Source organism: Nyctereutes procyonoides, unplaced genomic scaffold, assembly GCF_905146905.1.
Source record: "Nyctereutes procyonoides isolate TBG_1078 unplaced genomic scaffold, NYPRO_anot_genome, whole genome shotgun sequence".
Taxonomy (NCBI): domain Eukaryota; kingdom Metazoa; phylum Chordata; class Mammalia; order Carnivora; family Canidae; genus Nyctereutes; species Nyctereutes procyonoides.
In genome coordinates, this window is record NW_026575142.1 from 7,832,281 (window position 1) to 7,853,494 (window position 21,214).

Consider the following 21,214-nt stretch of genomic DNA (forward strand, 5'->3'; position numbering starts at 1 on the left):
AAGTAGTTGTGACCTCACAAATCACCTGGCAGGTGTCACTGATCCCCCTGGGGGGATCAGACTATATACCTTGAAACCACTGCTTCGTTCAGTTAATGAAATCCAGTTGTCATTGCTAAGTAATTTCAGTAAGTAGATTCTCAAGTGGAGAGATGAGGAGAGGATGATGTAAACGACTAGACAATTCATTTGACCTTCATTCTTTCATGAAATGTTCTTCTAGAACTGGCATAAAAAAAAATGGCCACAGCAGGAAGTGGGCACAGCTTTAGTAATTAGCACCTTAGAGTGACCCAGGTGCACTTGAGTTTTAGGTCTTACAGCATTTGGGAAAACAGCAGGAGTGCCTGTCTTCCTACTATTGAATACTAAATAGTTTCCTCTCTTAAAAGTCTGTCTAAGCCACATTATGTAATAGGAAACTAGACACTTTAGATTATTTCTTGAAGTCACATTTGTCAGAAATATTCTTGGGATTTGTGTGTCAGCTAAGGGCTGAATGACAACTTTTCATTTTAATAAAATGATTTATTTTTCATAATGTGAAGTTTACTGAGAACATTAAATATTATATGTAGAGCCTGTATAATGCTCACTTAAATATAAGAACTTGGAGTTTCCCTAAAATTAAGTTCACTCTAAAAATTTATCATAAAAACTCTGATTGTAAAGGAAATGCAAAATACAGTGTTAGCCAGCTTTATAAAATCTTTTATCATATAACAGCACACACCATTGGGCAAAATATAACATTAGTTTTTCTCATTGTTTGTTGTTGTGTTTTTTTTGTTGTTGTTTTTTTGTTGTTGTTGTTGTTTTAAGATTTTATTTACTCATGAGAGAGAGAGAGAGGCAGAGACACAGGCAAAGGGAGAAGCAGGCTCCATGCAGGGAACCGATGTGGGACTTGATCCTGGCACTCCAGGATCACGCCCTGAGCCTAAGGCAGATGCTCAACGACTGAGCCACCCAGGCATCCCAGTTTTTCTCATTTCTCAACTATTAATATGATGACTGGCCTTTATGTTGTCTCTTATTTACATCATTGTTTTCATCTAGTTTTAGACGTGAGTTGTATTTTAAGTGATTTTCCAGATGAAGTGTTCATCTTACCAATTTTTTAAAGGCTTTTAAACTTATGCTTCTGATTACATATGGAATGTCTTGAGATTCATTGTAATGTTCTATTTAATAGGTATGTTTTAGAATAAAAATCTCATTATTATTTATTCAAAGTAAACACTAAATTATGCACTTAAATTTTTCTCTCTTTGTCTTTCAGAAAACATTTGTAGCCTAAATTCTTGCTTTCTATATCTAGCCTTAGACTTGTATAATAGAGTGTCTCCTTTCTGATGCTGAACTAAAATTTTTTGACTCCAGTATTCTAGTTTCCATTTATAATTTGTTTTTCTGGTGCTCTTGCTCTTTTGGAAAACCTTCATCTACTTTTTGTTGTTCTTCTCATCCCTTATTTTATGACCAGTTTCTACCTGGCAGAAGAATGAGGATGCCTGGGTGGCTCAGTGGTTGAGCATTTGCCTTTAGCTCAGGTCGTGATCCTAGGATTCTGGGATCGAGTCCCACAACAGGCTCCCCATAGGGAGCCTGCTTCTCTCTCTGCCTATGTCTCTGCCTCTCTCTGTGTGTCTATGTCTCTGCCCCTCTCTCTGTCTCTCATGAACAAATAAATAAAATCTTTAACAAAAGAAAAAAAGAAGAAGGATACATATGGCTCTCTGACCACCTAGGCAATAATATGAGGCCCCTGTGCTCACTTTCTTGGGTAATAAACTGTAGCCACTGTGGATTTTGGTGAACTGAGAATTATCTTCTCAGAATGAGATTCATGTTTATCACTTTCTCCTTAATATTTTCCTATACTGTGTTCTTGTAGAAATTCTTGATGAGGGAGATAGTGACTCAAACACAGACCAAGATGCTGGAAGCAGTGAAGAAGAGGAAGAAGAAGAGGACGAAGAAGGAGAAGAAGATGAAGAAGGTAAAAGTATGGCTCGTTCAAATACTACTTGTCAAATACTCTGAAGTTTAATTCTTAATGTAATCCTCTAAAATAGTGGTTCTGGATCAGTGGAGGTCTGGCGGCTGCTGCTGGCTTCTGATGGGTCAAGGCTAGGGATGCTGTTAAACATCCTACAAGTTATAAGACTGTCCCCTTGCCCCCGCCACAACACGGTATTACCTAGCTGGAAATATCAGTATTGCTAAGTTGAAAAACCCTGCTCTAAAAATATTAAACAAGGAAATCATTTTTTAATATCAGCATAATTTTGACATTTAATGCCTTTGAGTATAAACTATGAATAACATGCATTCATGTCGAGTAATTTCTGCAACCCTGATATGAATGTGACAGATGAGAGTGGCAAGGTATTTGCTATTCATTTTGGCAAAATAGAGAGGGGGAGGCCAAAATCTGTGTTTGTACAAAGCAGACATGATGTACTTCTCCTTCAGCTTTGATTGCTTTATTTCATAGAAAAATGAGCTCAGAACTTTATTTTGGTTAAGTCTTAGTTAAGACATTAGAACATACATAAACCTGGTCATTATTTACTTATATTACATATTTGAAAATATTAAAAGTATGTCTTTCCATTCTAGGACATGATATATTTTAGTTTTGTCTTAAAGTGTAATTATTCTTCTACAACATATTTAATAAAAACAAATTTAATTTTTTTCAGTGTCTTTCTTACTTAAAACATTTCCTAACTATGTACTACATACATTAAACTTTAGAATTTCTTTGTTTTCTGTGAAAATACTGTTCAAATAAAAACTATCAAATATTTATAGGGGAAGAAAATTCATTAGATAAGAGAAAATTTTGACAAACACACATATTTATATTGAACCCATCTAGTCTGTCATGATCCAGTGTTCTCTGAAACTGAATTTCTATCCATAATTTACCATTCTTCCAAATTATCAAAATACTGTTTATAGCTCTAAAAATAATATTTCACCAAACAACAGCATGAGTGCTGCCTCTTATAATATCTAAATGAGCAGGAGACACAGAAACAAAAATAATATTTCTGGCTTGATTTCTGACTTCTTTGAACTGACAAAAGTTATTAAAATACTCTAAGATGCAGAAGACAAGAAATGGATACTTTGAGCTCTGCAAATGCTTTGGTGTAGAAAGCAGTGTAGAAAAGAGTATTGTTAAACTCATAGATTCTAAATATTTATGAAAAATTATCATCTAGAGATATATTTTCAGTCCTTCATGTTTATTTTTGTAGTTTCATAACTTCATTATGTTTAATTTCTTTCAGGACAAAAAGTGACTATTCATGACAAAACAGAAATTAATCTAGTTTCATTTCGGCGTACAATTTATCTTGCTATTCAGTCAAGGTAAGAAGATACTGCCTCTCAATTGATCCTTTTTTTTTTTTTAAGATTTTATTTATTCATTTATTTAAGAGAGACAGAGAGAGAGAGAGAGAGAGAGAGAGAGAGAAAGGCAGAGACACAGACAGAGGGAGAAGCAGGCTCCATGCAGGGAGCCCGACATGGGACTCGATCCCAGGTCTCCAGGACCACACCCTGGGCTGAAGGCGGCACTAAACCTCTGAGCCAGCCGGGCTGCCCCAATCCTTAATTTTGATAGGGGATGGACAAGAATGGGATTTTTAGAATCTGATGACAGAAAACTAGATATTCTCAAACTATCTGCCCAACCTCATAGATCCCTGCTGTTGCTTCTTTGCGTCACAAGAAAATTATCTTTACTTATTTGGAAGGTCTTATTGTGTTACATAATTAAATGGATTTTTTTTTAACTGTGTCATTCCTTATAGTTAAGTATCACTAATAAGAACCTGAAGATAATTCTGTATTATAGAGCTGGCACAGTATATAATTATAGTGAAGATATATTATTTTTTTATTTGGTTTCTAATTCTGATTCTAAGCAGAGAAGCACAGAGATAACTTTTGGATGCTGATTTTTTTGTGTGCACATGGAAATGAATATAAATGGAAATAGGAATTAGGAAGGTTTTGAGGATCCTTTGAAGTAATGTTAAGTAAGAACTACTGTGATGTCATGTGAATATCCTATTCCCTTTGAAGGCTGTGAGTTTGGTTTGGAAGAGAAATAAATGAAATATTAAATGCTTAGTACATCTGTTTTTTATGCGAATCAACCTATTGATTTAATGGGCACAGTGTTTACATTTTGCACTGGAGGAGGAATATTTTCTCAGTTTTGTTTTCTTACTAGGTTTTGTATATTTCCATTTAGTATGATGTAATAGCAAAAATGATTCATACGTAGGAGTCATCCTGTTTTTATTCTGTCTGAAAACTTTTTGGCTTAGATTCATCTTCAGAAAGATGTTAAAAAGCAAAACATTAGCTAGAAATATTTTTGGTTTATCCTTACCTATTTCTTTGCCTTTCACATGAAAGAAAAATCTATTAACTTTTTTCTTACAAACTTAAAGTGGAAAATGAGAATTTTTTTGTTATAGGTAAGAATTCTTAGAGTTTGACCTTTATCCTTTTCTAGAAATTCAACAGTAATCTGTTGTAAACAGCAGATTTACTGTTTTAATATTGCTGTTAACTTTGAAGAGTTACAGGAGAGTTCTTTGAATAATTATTTAAAGGAAACTGTTTTTTAGTTTACCAAACCTTAATAATCCTTGAATCACACAAAAGATTTGAAAAATAAAAGCATTAGGTGACAATCACAATTATAGAGTAGTACCAACACTGGTAACAGGAACACTGTTTTAGGTGTTGGTATTTAAGAGTTCTGAGCCCCCCGATGCCTAGTAAAAGTAATTTCTATATGACAAAGTTTACGATACTTAATATCTCATACATATTTTAGGAAAGAACCTCAAAGACTTTGATAGTGGTTAAAGGACATGGTTGGGGGATTCATGTAATGGGATCTTGAAATACAAAGTTATTGAATAAATAACACTCTAGACTAATAAGTGCTATTGTTAGTCATTAAAACAACTGAAATGAGCCCCCCCCTCCCTCCCAAAGCAACAGTACTCAGTACTAATGGTTTTAGTGAGATACAGGTACAGGGAATTTAAGTGTATACACTCTTCATGGAAAGCCTTTTGATAACATGAACCAAGGGCTTAGTGTTCATACCATTTGACCATTCTCTGTTATATTTCTTAAAGAAATATATATTGATAGAGAATTATATATAGAATTGTTCATTATGGGGGGGAAAAAAAGACCATCAATACAAATAATCCAATACAAATAATCAAATGTCCATTTTATGCCACCATTGAAAGTTAGGCTAATGGGAAATTATTATTGATGCAGGCAAGTGGTCTGACTTAATGTGAAGTAGGGCAAAAATTGTACAGACTGTATAGTACTGCACCAGTAGTATTATCTTAACTGTTGAAATAGGTAGACAGATTCTAGAAGGAATGCATTAACATGCCATTACCAGTAACATAAACAATAGTTGTCTTGAGAGGAGATTGGATTATAGATTTTTTTGCGTCTGTTTTCCAGTTTTTTGTATTTTTCAAAAGTCTTATGTTTATAGTTACAGCAGCCTCTACCAAATATAAATCAATAACGGAATGTAATCAAGTCAGATGGCAATGAGGGCATTTTATACAGTTTGTTTTTGGAATTCTTGCACACAAAACTAAGGTCTGACAACTGAACTGTGTGGTGACTTTATTTTTTTTAATTTCTTTCCTTTTAGACTTGTTGACTGATCTCACTTAGCACCCTTACCTTTTTTTTTACTATCCTGGCTTCTAAATGACCCTCTCTCATTTACACAAAACAAAATCAGACAATTGGTTTTGTTATTGAAAAGTAAACATTCTTGTTTGTTCTTGTTTTTAAATGATGTTCCTCTCTGATTTTGCATTTTTGAAGCTGTAGCATCAGAAGGAGGTGGGACTATCATTTTCCCACCAGAGTTTCTTAGATTGGAAATATTAACAAAACCGTTAGTAAACACAACTGAAAAACTAGCATCATGTAAAATCACTTTTCTTACCCTTCCTTCAGTCACTGTTTTTATGTGTTGCACCTGAAATTCAGAGAGGCCTGGGTGACTCAGAGTTTGAACGTCTGCCTTTGGCTCAGATCCCAAAGGCATGATTGCGGGGCCTGGGATCAAGTCCTGCATCAGGTTCCCTGCCTATGTCTCTGCCTGTGTCTCTGCCTCTCTCTCTGTGTGTGTCATCAATAAATAAATAAATTATTCAAAAAAAAAAAAAAACCTGAAATTCATTTGATTTAGCAACCAAAAGTAACTGAAATATCAAGCAAATTTAATTCATTTAATTTTTACATTTAGTACAACTTCAAAACAATCTTGGTGTAGGGAGTTAACACTTAAAACAAGAACAAGAAAAATAGACTATCACATAGCTAACTTTCTCACTGATTCCTGTCAGATAAAGGGAAGTTATAAAATATTTTTAACTAATTCATTTTTCAGAAATTGCAGGGTTTTTTCATGCATACTAATTCTGTTTTTAAAAAATTAGAATTAGAAAAGAAAATATCAAATCTTTAAAAATACTTTTTGGTGATATTGCTATATTGTTGAAGTTTATCAACTACAGTTTAATATTTTAATCTTCGTGCCAGATACTGTTTAATATTACCTGTTGTGAAAGCTCTTTCTGATATATTTCTTTTTTCATTTTAGTTTTTTCTTTTTAATTCCATTACATAGTACCATCCTGGGTCATTACTCTCTTATGCTTATGAAACTCAATAAATATCAGAAGCTGAGGAATCAGATGAACTATAAAACTAAATTCATAGTCATCCTATTTCAGTGGCTGATTATTTTATATGCTTGTTACCAAAGAATGAAGGTTTGAACAGTCTACAAAAAGCGCATATATATTAGCATTTTTCCTGAATTGAACTCACATTAAATTTGATAATTCTCTTAAGCATATTGGAGATTTTTTTTTTTTTAACGATTTTATTTACTCATGAGAGACACAGAGAGCGAGAGAGAGAGAGGCAGAGACACAGGCAGAGGGAGAGGCAGGCTCCATGCAGGGAGCCCGATGTGGGACTTGATCCCAGGACTCCAGGATCACGCCCTGGGCCGAAGGCAGGCGCTAAACTGCTGAGCCACCCAGGGATCCCTTCATATTGGAGATATTTTTAATGAAACTTATATGAATGTAGTATAAAAGCAATTTTGTTTTCCTTATAAGTGATTTTGGTTATTTACTATATATATATACTTAGTTTTTGAAAATGTAGAAGCACTGTGTTTGGGTATGAATCAAGATAACTTATAAATGTGGTTAAGCACTGGATGTCATGCTGGGCTCTGGAGCATCTTTTACCTCTTCCTGACTTGGGTCAGAGATAAATGGAAATATTTAGCAATGTCATAAAAATGTGTCTACTTTTTGTCTATGTATTTGCCCAGTTTGGACACTTTATATAAATGGAATCATACTTTATGTGATCTTTTATATCTGACTTTTTCACTTCATATAATTCAGAGTGCATCCATGTTGTGTGTATCTCAGTAAGTACTTCATTCTTTGTAGAGTTAAGAGCAATGTCTTTTCTATATACACAATTCAGGACTATGAAGTTACAGTAAAAAATTTATTTAAAACCATTATTAAAATAAGGTCCTTGTATGATTTAACAATGCGGTGAGTTTTTAACCTAACTCTTATGACTATTTTATCTCTACAGTTTAGATTTTGAAGAATGTGCTCACAAATTGCTGAAAATGGAGTTCCCTGAAAGCCAAACAGTAAGTCAATATTTTTTTTCTATTAGGAAATGATATTAGTTATAAAAATGTTTAAGACAGTTAATAGGTATTATGAATTGAAACAATATCTATAACGTCGATATTCTGAAATTTTAAAATAACTTAAAACTTAGTTCTGAGGTGTTTCATAAATGCTACTCATTGCAGTGAATTAAATGGTCTGCTTTCATGGGATGTGGGAAAAGGAGCCAGTCTCTCTGACCCACTGCACTTTACATAAATTTCCTAGTGGTTGCCTGTAAATCAAATGGTAGCTTAAAATACAATAGGAAACTTGTTCTTTAATGAATTGCCTAGTCTGTCTTCTTAATGTACTAAAGCATTCTTTTCTGGTAGAAATTATAATGATTACCGCACATGTTGCTACGTTGCTTTAATTGGCTATAGAAGAATCTGTCTTTTTTTCTTTTATTCATTATCTCAGCAAAATGTATTCTGCGTACACTACATGTCAGACACTCTGCAGGGTTTCAGGAATTCAGTAATCCACAAAGTATATTATATTAAGCCCCCTCTTGATGGGTGGAACTCATAATCTTATAACTTAGTGTATACTTCACTGTTAAAAGTATCATAGAACCCTAATGCCAACAATAATAAAGACTAGATTGAGTAGGTTATCTTGGGTGTTTTTTCAGTTGTATTCTTACGTATATTCCTCCCTGCCCATCCACATTTTAAATCCTTGGAACATGAGCCAAGGCTTTTAGGGTTTTGCTTTTCACACGTTGCTTTACTTGCTTTACTTTATATATTCAACTCTAGGCTCTTTGGTTTCTATTTCTAAAAGATCTTGACTATCTGATCTGTTCCTGTTTGGTATAAGTGATTTGCCTTAAGGCTTTAATTATGATCTGTTATGGGAATTAGCAGACTGTAGCCCAGGCCCACTACCCGTTTTTTGTGAATAAAACTTTAATGGTGGAATACAGCCGTACCCATAGGTTGGTGTATTATGTATACTTGTTTTCACCCTATGGCAGCAGAATTGATTGGTTGCAACAGAAACCTTATGGCCTTTAAAGCCTAAAATATTTACCATCTGACCTTTAATTTAAAAAGTTTACCAGCCTTTTTCTAGATGACGGATTTCTTCTTAATCCTATGGTATGTAATTTTGAGAAGAAATTGTTCTTTTCAAATGTAAAAAGTTCTTATTTCCCTCTTAAAGTTTGTTTATTGGTATATTAGTAACAGTGTACCTATTGGTACCCTGGGTGCACTTCATGTGTTCACTTTTGAAAGGAAATAAATTAGTGAATTAACCTTTAAAATTATAATTGAAACTGAAATTACTGTATGATCTTTTCACATTATTTGAGGAATATAATTAAGTCATTAAGTTTTATTAATATTAATTCAGAGGATAGTTGTTCTAGAACTAATCTCAACATATTTTGATAGCAATTGGAAGTGTCTTCGTGCATCTATTTTCATGCACTCAAAAGACTGTCCTAAAATTGCTATAATATTTAATTAAAATCTTAAAATATTTAATTATTATAAGCCACAGGGAATAACTCTTATAATTGCATTTAGTCTAGGGAAGAAAGAAAGTTGTTTTGCAAGTAGCACTGACTTTATTAGCAGTGCTATCAGCATAATACCACATTATATTGTTTAAAACCTGATTAACTGTTATGTTATTGTAAAATACAGTTTTGGTAGAAAGAGTTGAAAATGCATTTTAATATATCAAATTAACATAATATTGCAGAACTCCGAAAAACCTCATTTTAACTTTTTAGTACTATATTAAATTTTGACAAAGTATATCTTTTCAGGACTTACACATTAGTAAGTGTTTTTATTTAATTGAGGTGACTTGTGACTAATCATAAAAAAATAATTTAGCAATGTAATGACATCTAAAAACAACTTCATATTGTGAATTAAGGCCTTTTGAGTATACTGTTTTATACGTAGATGATCAGTTTCCAGAACAGTGGTGTCCAATAGAACTTTCTGCAGTGCTGAAAGTATTTATATATATTCTACACTGTCTAATACAGTAGCCACTAGTCAGTCACATGTGGCTTTTGAGTACTGAAAATGTGACCGAAGAACTAAAATTTTAATTTTATGTAATGTTATTTAACTAATTAGCTAGAGGTTACCATGCTAGACAGTATAGTTCTAGAGTCTATTCTGTGCTTCTTTGGGACCCTTTGCCTCCCTCTTGCACATAGATATATGCAGTAAATATTATAGACCTGAGCTTTAAAAATACAATATTTACTTAGGTTATATCTCATGTTAAATATGACAAAATGTCAAAATTGCTAATTGAAAATACAAAGGTAAAATTAAATAGCAGTAAAAATGAACTGAAAGGGTATAATATATATGTATATAATTAGATGTATGTGTGTAACACTTATTTTGAGGCTAGGAAATCCAGCTATAGAGATACTTCTTCTTTTAAATATATTTTTTTATTAAAGAATATCTTTTAAGTTAACATAGCTGTGTTTATTTATGGTTCTGTAAAGACTCATGTTCTAGCTCTTCCATAGTAATTAAATACATTCCTTAATTAATTGAGCTTAAAGGTGTTTAACTGAATTGTTAGGTGGCATATTGATGATCTGTATTTTTAAAGATTTTGTGTAAAGTCTTTTTAGAAAATCTATTCAATCTCTTCTTGGTGTTATCTGTTTCATATAGTAGATTTTCTTGAAGTAGTTCATACTTAATATGAATTTAGAATTTTATAATCAATCTAATTAGCTTAGATGATAATGGAAACTGTCAGCCAGGCTGAAGGCTTTGAAAGACTGTATAGGCTTGACATAGATTGAATCATTTGGTCTTAGTAACATAAGCTCACAAAGGTTCGGAAGTTCTGTATGCTTAAACCCTTATTTATAAATTCAAGCTGTCTCTATCGTATTGATAAGTTGTCATATAGTATAGCATGGATTGTGTTTTGAATCATTAATGCAATTTTCCTTCCAAATAGAAAGAACTCTGCAACATGATACTTGACTGCTGTGCCCAACAAAGGACATATGAGAAATTTTTTGGCTTATTAGCTGGGGTGAGTTCAGCCTCATTCTTCTTGTTGGAATTTTAATAGAATCACTAAGGGAATCCTTAACATGAATATTGTGAATTAATGTGTCTGTTTTGTGGTCTTGTCTAATGTAATAGCAAATCTTTGCTCAAAACTGATCGCTCTTTCCTTCCTCGGGTTTCCCATCCTCTGTTGTTTCCTCCTTTCCTGCTTCATTTTGTAGTGCCTTATTAGCATTGCATATGATTCTTCCAGAACTTTCTGAAATTCTATATGCTTTGTAACAATTTCCCAAAGAGGACAATTAAATGTTGCCTTTTCAAAATCTCAGAACAGTTTCTGAAGTCAAGTACATGTTCAGGCAACACAAATAGACCATGAGCTAAAATAAAATAAGTTTTTAAATCTAAACTCTACCCACGGAGAAGTATATTTGTATAGTATGCAAATGTATGTGTCTATGATAAGCTACCTGTATAATTTTGTTTTAGTGTATAAATCCCAGGTAAATAGGGATGATATATATTACCTTCCCTTTTAAGCATTCCATCATACAGCACAAAAAGATTGATATGATATATAAAGTGTTTACTAATTTTTGATTCAGTAAATTTAGGAGGATCTGATATGCTCATAATGGTATTGACAGTCAATTTTTAGTGGTGTTGACATTCAATTTTTTTTAATTTATTAGCGATTTTGCATGCTGAAAAAAGAATACATGGAATCCTTTGAAAGTATATTCAAAGAACAGTATGATACCATCCATCGCTTGGAAACAAACAAATTGAGAAATGTTGCTAAGATGTTTGCTCACCTTTTATACACTGATTCACTTCCATGGAGTGTAAGTAGATGGGTTGATATTTATACTTCTTTCCCAATCCCATTATTCACGAATAGGTATTAATGTATAATATAATCCTACTTTTCCTATGTAGGAAAAGTACATTAAAATGAAATATGTAGCAAACTTTTACTGTAATGACTGTCTTTGAGATTATATTCATATAACACAATATCAAAAAGCTAAGTAAATAGCATGAGTGTAAGAACTACAATACCATCCTAAGCGATTTTAGCAGTCCAAACATCACAGTGCTTTTTAATAGTGATGGCTAATGGTGTTTTCAGGAAAAACAGATTTTCATCTTCTCTCTGTGCGCACACATGCACATACACACTCATGCTCACATACAACAGTAGTTTGGTGGTCATGCATCTTTTAGTCATAGTTATTTAGAACAAGTTAAGATATCCGTGATACACAGGTGTGTACTGGATTGGAATTTGAAACACATTCATGAAGCTGGCATTTATTGTACAACTGCTGTTCATCCAACAACCATTCATTCAGTTACCAACTATATGCCCAGTCACTTGAGAGAGATACTGGGCATCCATAGTGAATTATATATGATCTCTGGTTTCAAGGAGCTTATTACCATAGAAGAACTACATAAGGTAAGATAGATATGCCCATAACGCCAATACAAAATAAAACGTGATAGGTTCTAAGAAAAGTGAAGTTGAAAGAAAGAAGTTGCATCCAAGAGGAAAGAGAGAAGAGGATCACATTGTAGAATACCACAACCTGATGGTAGAATGAAGCAGCAAAGTGAGCTCATAACATTAGGTAGATTATTGTAATGTAAGTACTAAGTATGTCTAGCTGCATTGATAGGCACTTTGTAAGCTGACCTAGGAGCCTGATCATAATAACTTTTTTCTTCTTTTCCTCCTCGGGGAATGAAAATGAAATCAAGGTTTTAAATAATCGAAGCAAATGGGTTCCTGGAACACAGAACTCATAAAAACTGGAGGTTCCTTGTATTTTTATTTGTCTTAAAACATCTCTCCATGGCTTCCATTTTAAGCCTCAATCTTAGCATTCACAACAAACCATCATTCTTGCTGTCTTTACCCTTCTTGTATATGTACTATACAAAACTATAGCCTAATGCTCTAAGTGGCATTTTGCCCCAAACCCTTAGACATCCACATTTTGATGAGTGAGTTTTAGAAGCTAGTAATCTTTTCTTCAGCATTATATACTCACAGCAGGATATATCTCTGCTATAAAAAGCACATTACTCAAGAAAGAATGAACTCTATTTCTGTAGCATCTTAGCATTATGAAAATTATCATGGAGAGGTAGTCTTAAATTTGGCCAAGAAGTATTACTTACTAGGACAAAGAATGATATTCACAGATCATTCTGTAGAGACACTTAGAGTCATAAATGTTGGTCATTTTGTCTTTTGAATAAAATAAAATCGTCTTCTCATTTTAATTTTCAGGTTCTCGAATGTATAAAGCTGAGTGAAGAAACCACTACGTCATCCAGTAGAATTTTTGTTAAGATATTTTTCCAAGAACTGTGTGAATATATGGGTCTTCCTAAACTTAATGCAAGATTAAAGGATGAGTAAGTTTATCATTATGCATTTTTCATTCTTACTGTCCTCAGGAATTTTCCTTCCTTGTAGCAACAGAAGTCTACCCTTGGTTGTAAAAACAAGAGTTAAGCCCCTAGGACTTTCTTCATCCATTAATCACTACTCTTGAGTCTCATGTTCTGTGGCACAGGACAACATGCAGTTTTTAATGATGGATTTTAGTTCCAGTGGAAGAAACACAGAATTAATGCCTCTTTTAGTTTAGTTTAGAACACACTTTGCATTTTCACTGGAGTTTTCTAGTAGTGAGTACTTACGGTTTTATTTTTATTTTTAACCCTAATCTTGAGCCTTAGAAAATTAATTTTTTGTTATCAGTGAACAATTGTGAAGATATATAGATGACTCAGTCATGTAATGAATAGTTCAAATTATGACACTGAATGAGGGTCTTGTTCCAGGACTATCCTATAAATCCCTATCTCAGCTTTCTTCTTTCTTGTTTACTCAGATTACCATTGCCACTCACATTGACTTCTACTTCATTCACACTACTGAATCATCCTTTCAGATTTCCTAGTGACTACCTGCCAAGTTGAGTACTTTTTCTCAGTCCTCATGCCCTTGGGCTTTCCAGCCTTATTTACCCAGTTGACCATTTGCTTACTGTGGCTTCTCTCTTCTCATTCTGTCTCACTCTTCATGGTCTCTACTCTTCAGCCTACCTCTCCTCTTTGCCACAGTTTCAATTTGTTTTCAAAATGCCCTCTCTGGGTTATTCCATCTGCTCCCCTTGGCTTCATAGACTAATTTTTGGTCCCTGTTTATGTCACCAGGTTTATCTCCTTCCTTCTCACAGGCTGCACCACCATTGCTCAGTGCATTCATGTTTCCTTGCCTCTGTTTCCAGAGCTAGAAATCCCCTCTCTTGGTCTATCCAGCAAACTCTTAACCATTCTCCTTATATGTCACTTTTTTCTATGAAAGAGTTTGTCCTGGTTCTACTGGTTCATCATTCAGTGTAGCACTCCGAACCATGTCCAGACCACTTTGTATTCATGTTTTGTTTGTTCCCCTCCCTAGAAGTAATGATTATATGCAGCCTTCATCCATGATTTTTCCCTTTAGTTGACTATTTTTACCCTATCCTTCAGTGCCATACACAGTGCTGCGTGTGTTTGTGTGTCTGTATGTGTGTATTTATATATAAATAAAACAGAGAAGATTTGTTTTTACTTGGTCTTATATATGTTCACATACTATATGTGTGTGTGTGTGTTATTATGCAATATATGTATGTGTGATGTATGAAAAAGTTTTTAAAAACCTCTGTGGGGTGCCTGGGTGGTTCAGTCAAGTAAGCGTCTGACTCTTGGTTTCAGCTCAGGTCACAGTCATGGTTGTGAGAACGGTTTTGGGGCTCCATGCTCCGTGAAGAGTCTACTTGAGATTCTGTCTCTCCCTTCATTCCCCCCACCCCGCATGCACACACACTCTCTCTTGCTCTCTCTCTCTCAAATAAATGATTCTTTTAAAAAACCTCCTCTGTTGTAAGTTTAATAAATTATGACTTGACCCTACTCATTTCATTTAGATAGCATATTGCCTGACCTAATAAATGATATAAATCACTTGATTCTGTTTCATTTATTTAATAATACATAGAAAATCTGAAAAAATGACTGTATACAAACTTTGCCTTTTTATCATTAAGCAATATATTCTGTTTTGTTCATTTTTTTTCTTGTTTTAGAACCCTCCAGCCATTTTTTGAAGGGTTATTACCCCGAGATAATCCAAGAAACACTCGGTTTGCCATCAACTTCTTTACTTCTATAGGTCTTGGAGGTTTAACGTAAGGATAATTTTCAGAATTTTATTTCCATCTTAAAAAATTATCTCACAGTTGCCCTTGAAGCAGACACTAACAGATTATATCTTTAATTAGGGATGAATTGCGTGAGCATCTCAAAAATACACCAAAGGTCATTGTGGCACAGAAACCAGATGTTGAGCCAAATAAGTCCTCCCCTTCCTCTTCCTCTTCTGCATCCTCCTCTTCAGAGTCTGACTCCTCTGCCTCTGATTCGGACAGCAGTGACAGCAGTTCAGAGTCTTCCAGTGAAGAGAGCGATTCTTCATCCAGCAGTAGTCAGAGCTCTGCTTCAGGTATGGAAACTCATTTATAATTGATTGGGCTCTTTTCTAACAAGTTTATTGCTGATGATGTTTACACCGAGGGAAGAAAATAATTTGATTGTTTAATTATTTTAGAGTTTAGTTGTTTAAAAGCCACAATTAATAATATAAATGATCATCTATCGCTGCTGGAGTCTGTAGTGAATTGCATCATTTATAATGCTAGGATTACCTATTGGAATCCTCTTCATAGAAATGAAGATATTTCTTTGGCAAAATTTGTTTGAGTGATGACTGAACTACCATTCATTTATAATGCCTTTATGCCAGCTTATAGCTTTTCTGGCTATTAAATTTTATTTATTTCCTGTGTATTTTAAAGAAATTTTAGTTTTTTAATTTAATTAGTGAGGGTTTATATTAGTCATTGACATGTGCCATGCATTCAGTGCATACTTTGTAAGTGTACAGCTACATAAGTTTTCATGAAGAGAAGAGAACCATGTGCTCGCTGCCCATACCAGGAGTTACCAGTTACTGCCACTCCTGCCATCCACTGCCTCATGGCAGCTGCTGCTCTCATTTGTAATTCCATAATTAGTTGTGGCTGTTTTTAACCTTTTTTTTTTTAAGATTTTATTTATTTATTTATTTTTTAATTATTTGAGAGAGAGAGAGAGCGAGCAGAGACACAGGCAGAGGGAGAGGCAGGCTCCATGCAGGGAGCCTGACATGGGACTCGATCCCTGGTCTCCAGGATCAGGCCCTGGGCTGAAGATGGCGCTAAACCGCTGTGCCCAGGGTTCCCTGTTTTTACCTTTATAACAGTGTTTATAAACTCCTTTATCCTTGGCTTATCTTTCACAATTACTTTGTGAGATTCATCTGTAATATTGCATTTAGTTATAGTTCATTCAGTCTTACTGCTGTATAGTTTTCCACTGTATGAATATGCTGCAGTCTATTTACTCAGGAACAATTTAGATTTATAAATAGTCCTGTGAAAACTGTTATTCATATTGGGGATATATATATATATGAAATTTACACATGTGCATTTCACCTGGGTTCGTACTTAGAGAATCTCTGGGAACCACTGGGTTGTAGGTTATGTATTTAGCTTTAGTAGATACTGCCAGTTTTGTTTGTTTTTAAAAGACTCCGTGAGAGTCTTTTTTTTTTTTAAGATTTATTTATTTATGATAGAGAGAGAGGGAGAGGCAGAGGCAGAGGCACAGGAGGAGGGAGAAGCAGGCTTCATGCCTGGAGCCCGACACGGGACTCTATCCCGGGACTCCAGGATCGCGCTCTGGGTCAAAGGCAGGCACCAAACCGCTGAGCCATCCAGAGATCCCCGATACTGCCAGTTTTGCACATGGTTCTTTCAGTTTACCTCCCATCAGCCACGCTTGAGAGTTCCAGTAGCCCCCATCCTCACATCACTTCAGTTAGCTATCTTCTTCATTTTAACCATTTTGGTGGACATGTAACAGTATTGCATTGTGGTTGTAATTTGCATTTTTCTTGATCACTAATGAGGTTGAGCACTACCTTTTTATTGGCCATTTTCCTTTTGTTATGTGGCTGTTCAAGTCTTTTGCTACCCCCTTCCCTTTTCTTGTTTTATTATCTCTTCTATAAATTTGTAGGAGTTCTGTAGTTTTCTGGATATGTATCTTCTGTCACATACAAACATTGCAAAGAGCTAGTTCCATTCCATTCTTGTCTCTCCAGGCCTGTTCAGGCGCCAGATCTCTGCTGGTCTCTCTGACCCACAGCAGCAGCGCCGAATCAGCAGATGCCCAAAGGGAGAAAGTAGCTGTGGAATGTCAGCTTACCTCTCTATGGTCCTGCCTTCTCTTGAATCTTATCTTGGCCCTTATTCAACTTACAAGGAAATTGCAAATAGTACAGAGAATTCCCACGTAGCCTTCACCCAACTTCCCGTAAAGTTGGCATTTTGTGTAACCATAGTTCAATTATGAAAGCCAGGAAATTAACATTGGAACAATACATTAAATAAATTATTACTTGAATTTCACCAGTTTTTCCATTAATGTCTTTTTTCTTATTCCAGGATCCTACTTGAATTTGTTTCTTCTTAGTCCTCTGTAACCTGTGATAGTTCCTCTCTGGCTTTCCTTGGTTTTAATAGCTTTGATACTTTTGAAGTCCTCTGTTCAGATATTTTTTCCAATATCCCTAAATATGGAGATCTGTCTGATGTTTTTACATGATTGGAATGAGGTTATGCACTTTTGTACAGAGTACCATAGAAATGATGTATTCTTAGTGCATCTTGGAGTTCATAATATCGGTATGTCTTATTGGTGATATTAACTTTGATCACTTGGTTAAGGTGACATCTGCTGGATTTCTTCATGGAAACTCCTTTTCTCTATAGATTAATATCTTGTAGGGAGATAATTTGATACTTTGTTACGTCTCCTCTCTCTTCTCTTTCACTCTTCAATTTTAGCATACATCTTTGGATCTCGTCTGCAGCACTTAACTACTATGGTGTTTGCTAAATGTGATTTTTCCATTTGTCTTTTTTCTTCTACATTTAATAACTGTATTTCTTCTTTAAGAAAGAGTTGTCTCCCCCTCCCACCCCCATTTATTTATTAAGTATCTTTTATCAGTGTGAACTCAGTGGCTATTCATCTGAATGAATGAGTTAAAGTCCATTACTATCATTTATTTTGTTGTTCACGTCATTTCAGCTTTGGCAATCAGGAACTCCTTCACGTTGGCCCCTGTGTTCTTTCAACATACCCCTATCGTTTTTTTGAGCACTGCCTCTCTTCATAACATCTCAAGTTGTTCAAGATCTTTAGTGCCTTTAAGCAGAAAATTTTAAATCTTTCTCTGGCATTTCTAGTTGTTCTCAGCAGGGGCACTGGTCTCCACAGCTTTCTCCTTTCTCCCTGGGAATGGAAATACAGTAGTAAAGGATTTTTTCAAATGTGCAATTTTCTGAGATGGTCTGTTGTTTTCCCCAGGGTCAACTGTTTTTTTTCATCATAGTATCTTAGTCTAAAAATAAGAGATAGTCTAATTGTCTAAAATGCATATCATTTCTTATTTTTTAATGCATATTCCAGAGGCAGGAAAAAGTAGGTTGGAAGGTTGAACACTCTTGTTCTCTGGCTTGTTGCACTTAAAAGAGTATTACATACTGTTTGGCAGCCAGAATTGTGGGACTCTCAGTGTTTTATATTAGAACAAGATTGCATTTGCCCACGGGAAGTCTTATTCTTGAATTAAATATATTAGCATTGTTCATTTAATATTCACCTCTTTTAATTCTAAAGAATTTGTTATTTCATGGTATCTGTTTTGAGAACAGATGATAACACAGCATGAATTGCTGCAATAAGGAATCTTGCTGATTCAAAATTAATTTGCCTTATCATCCCATTTTAGCACAGAGCTTTCAGTTTTATTGGTAAAATATTAAGTAGCATAAGAGCAGTATGAACTGCCCCAAAATTAGAAAATTGTAAAGCAAATACCAAAGGCTGGAGAGATTGCATATTATGGTAGGGCTCGGAGTTTTGTGTCAGCAGCGTCCTGAGAGTGGTGTAGAGTTGGGTCAGAGAGACATTGATTTAGCACACAGCCAGATGGTTTCTGCTTGGGTAGCTGCAGCTCAGCTGAGCGCTTGATAGAAACCAGAAAAATAAATCCTTAGTGGCAAACCAATGGACTGTGCCAAGGATAGGCATTTGGCAGGAGAAATACAGGTTGGTACAGTGAGATTTGGGTGGAGATAAGGCAAAGGTAGGCAGTTTTCTGTATATATACGAATTTGACAGAAACTTTGGTCGTCTCAGCAACCTTGATTTATGTACTCAAAAGAAATAACAAAGATAAAGTGATTAAATATGTTTTATAGCTTAAAATTTCTCCGTGATTATTTAATATTTGTATTTGTTGATTATATCAGTAAAAATTGTTCTAGACCATTTCAGAACGGTTTTTCTCAGAAATCAAGCCTTCATAGCTCTCATAAAAGTTCATGATTATATGTCTTAACAAGCTTCTTCTCTTCCTGGTACAGATACTTCTCCCTGATAGCACTGGAGAGCAGAGCTGTTGTTTTTGTAGGAAGAGGCTTTTACTTGAAAAATATATATTCATGCTGTTAAACAAACTCCATCATCCTACTCCCCCACCTTTAGGGAGTGATGTTACTTGCATATCTGATCACTGTCTTTTTATTATTAACATGCCAGATCTGACATATTTCATATGACAAAGTGCACATGGGCTGGAGTTTTTGAATAAAATTTATAAGTGGAAATATATACCTGTTAGTCACTTTATAAAAAATTTTACATTTGCTATAGTTTATGTCAAGTTTCTGTTTACAGCTTTGAGTCTAAGGATCAAAATGGTACTTTAGTAACTAATGGTGATATGATATATATTCTTAAAAATTACTCATCTTGTACAATATTCTGACATCAGACTTTCCATTCAATCAGTTTAGTTTTGCATCCAGCTTATCTGAATTAATAAACCTACAATAGATCAGTAACTATAATTGTTAAATTATGAAATTAAATATTAAAATAAAACCTAACTATTTCATTTTACACATGCAGCTAAAGATAGAAGAAAGAAGGGACAAGGGAACAGCAGAAGTAAAGAAGTAGATAAATTGATCAGGAAACAACAAACCCACAATAGGAAACAAGAAGAAAGAAAGCCAGAGCAAAGACATCAGGAAACAAGGACTGAAAGAGAAAGACGGTCAGAAAAATATAAAGATAAAAATTCACGGGATCCAAATTGGAGAAATCCCATAACAAAATACACTTCAGACAGAAGTGTTCCTTCTGAACGAAACAGTTACAATAGAATCGTGAATGACAGAGACCAAGAAGTGCACACAGATTTGGAAAATAAGCATGGTGATCCCAAAAAAAAGAGAGGAGAGAGAAGAAATTCTTTTTCCGAAAATGAGCACAGACAGCGAAATAAGGACAGTGAAAATGTTGTAAGAAAAGATAGATCAAAGTCAAGAGAAAAGACTAGAAAATATTCAGGCTCTAGAAGTGATGAAGATAGGTATCAAAATGGTGCCGAGAGGCGATGGGAAAAATCTAGCAGATACTCTACACAATCCAGAGAATCAAAGAAACATCAGGACCGGCGAAGAGAAAAATCTCCAACAAAGCAAAAAAAATAATTCTACAAAATTACAGAAACTGAACATGCCTTATATTCAGTTGAGACAAATTATTTTTTACATTAACGAACTTTATAGAGAATTCTTGTATAAAGTACTGGTTTGTATTTGTACATTTAAAATTTTTTTTCATTTTAACATGTTTTATAATTGATACATCTCAAGGCCCTCCACATAAAATTATTTGAGAAGTTTCATTAGAGAGGGATGTAATTCTTGCTTATATTTTGTTAATAAAATGATCAAATGCTCATTGAATCAGTGATTTTTTTCATTGACAAAATTTTTTCTCCTGATAATGTTTCCAATCGTTTATAGAACAATTATGATGAATTATTAGTTGCTTTTTTTTTTTTAAATAACAAGAGATCAAGATAGATGAACCATTTTAGTGTAATATTTTGGCTTTGTTAATAAGATGCTATGAACATTTTTTAGGAGTCACTCTTAAAACAGGAATTATTTCAAGTTTCTTATTATATCTTGAACAAAGTTAGGTATGTGTAATTTTCTTTAACATGTGTTTTGATGAAGCTAAGGATCTTTTAAACAGATGCACAGCTCTATTATTTGGAACTAGGACTTCTCTCATTGATAATATTTCTTCTCTAGATTAACATTCTTTGTGATTAGTGCTTTTTCTCAACCTTGAAGTTAT

General features: G+C 34.3%; 1 protein-coding gene across 5 annotated transcripts in view; it reads left to right on the forward strand.

The window, feature by feature from the left end:
- The window catches only part of CWC22 (CWC22 spliceosome associated protein homolog), a 58,797-nt gene extending 37,983 nt beyond the window's left edge, over positions 1-20,814 (forward strand). For 4 of the 5 annotated variants that reach the window (XM_055308326.1, XM_055308325.1, XM_055308328.1 and 1 more), the window contains 9 exons: positions 1,898-2,008; positions 3,306-3,387; positions 7,720-7,780; positions 10,764-10,841; positions 11,512-11,664; positions 13,119-13,246; positions 14,971-15,072; positions 15,166-15,386; positions 19,970-20,814. In XM_055308326.1, coding sequence (XP_055164301.1) covers positions 1,898-2,008; positions 3,306-3,387; positions 7,720-7,780; positions 10,764-10,841; positions 11,512-11,664; positions 13,119-13,246; positions 14,971-15,072; positions 15,166-15,386; positions 19,970-20,556 — 1,523 coding nt within the window. In that variant the 3' untranslated portion in view covers positions 20,557-20,814. The remainder of the gene's footprint in view (positions 1-1,897; positions 2,009-3,305; positions 3,388-7,719; positions 7,781-10,763; positions 10,842-11,511; positions 11,665-13,118; positions 13,247-14,970; positions 15,073-15,165; positions 15,387-19,969) is intronic. The other variant, XM_055308329.1, reaches the window with a different exon arrangement.
- Positions 20,815-21,214: the final 400 nt, after the last annotated feature.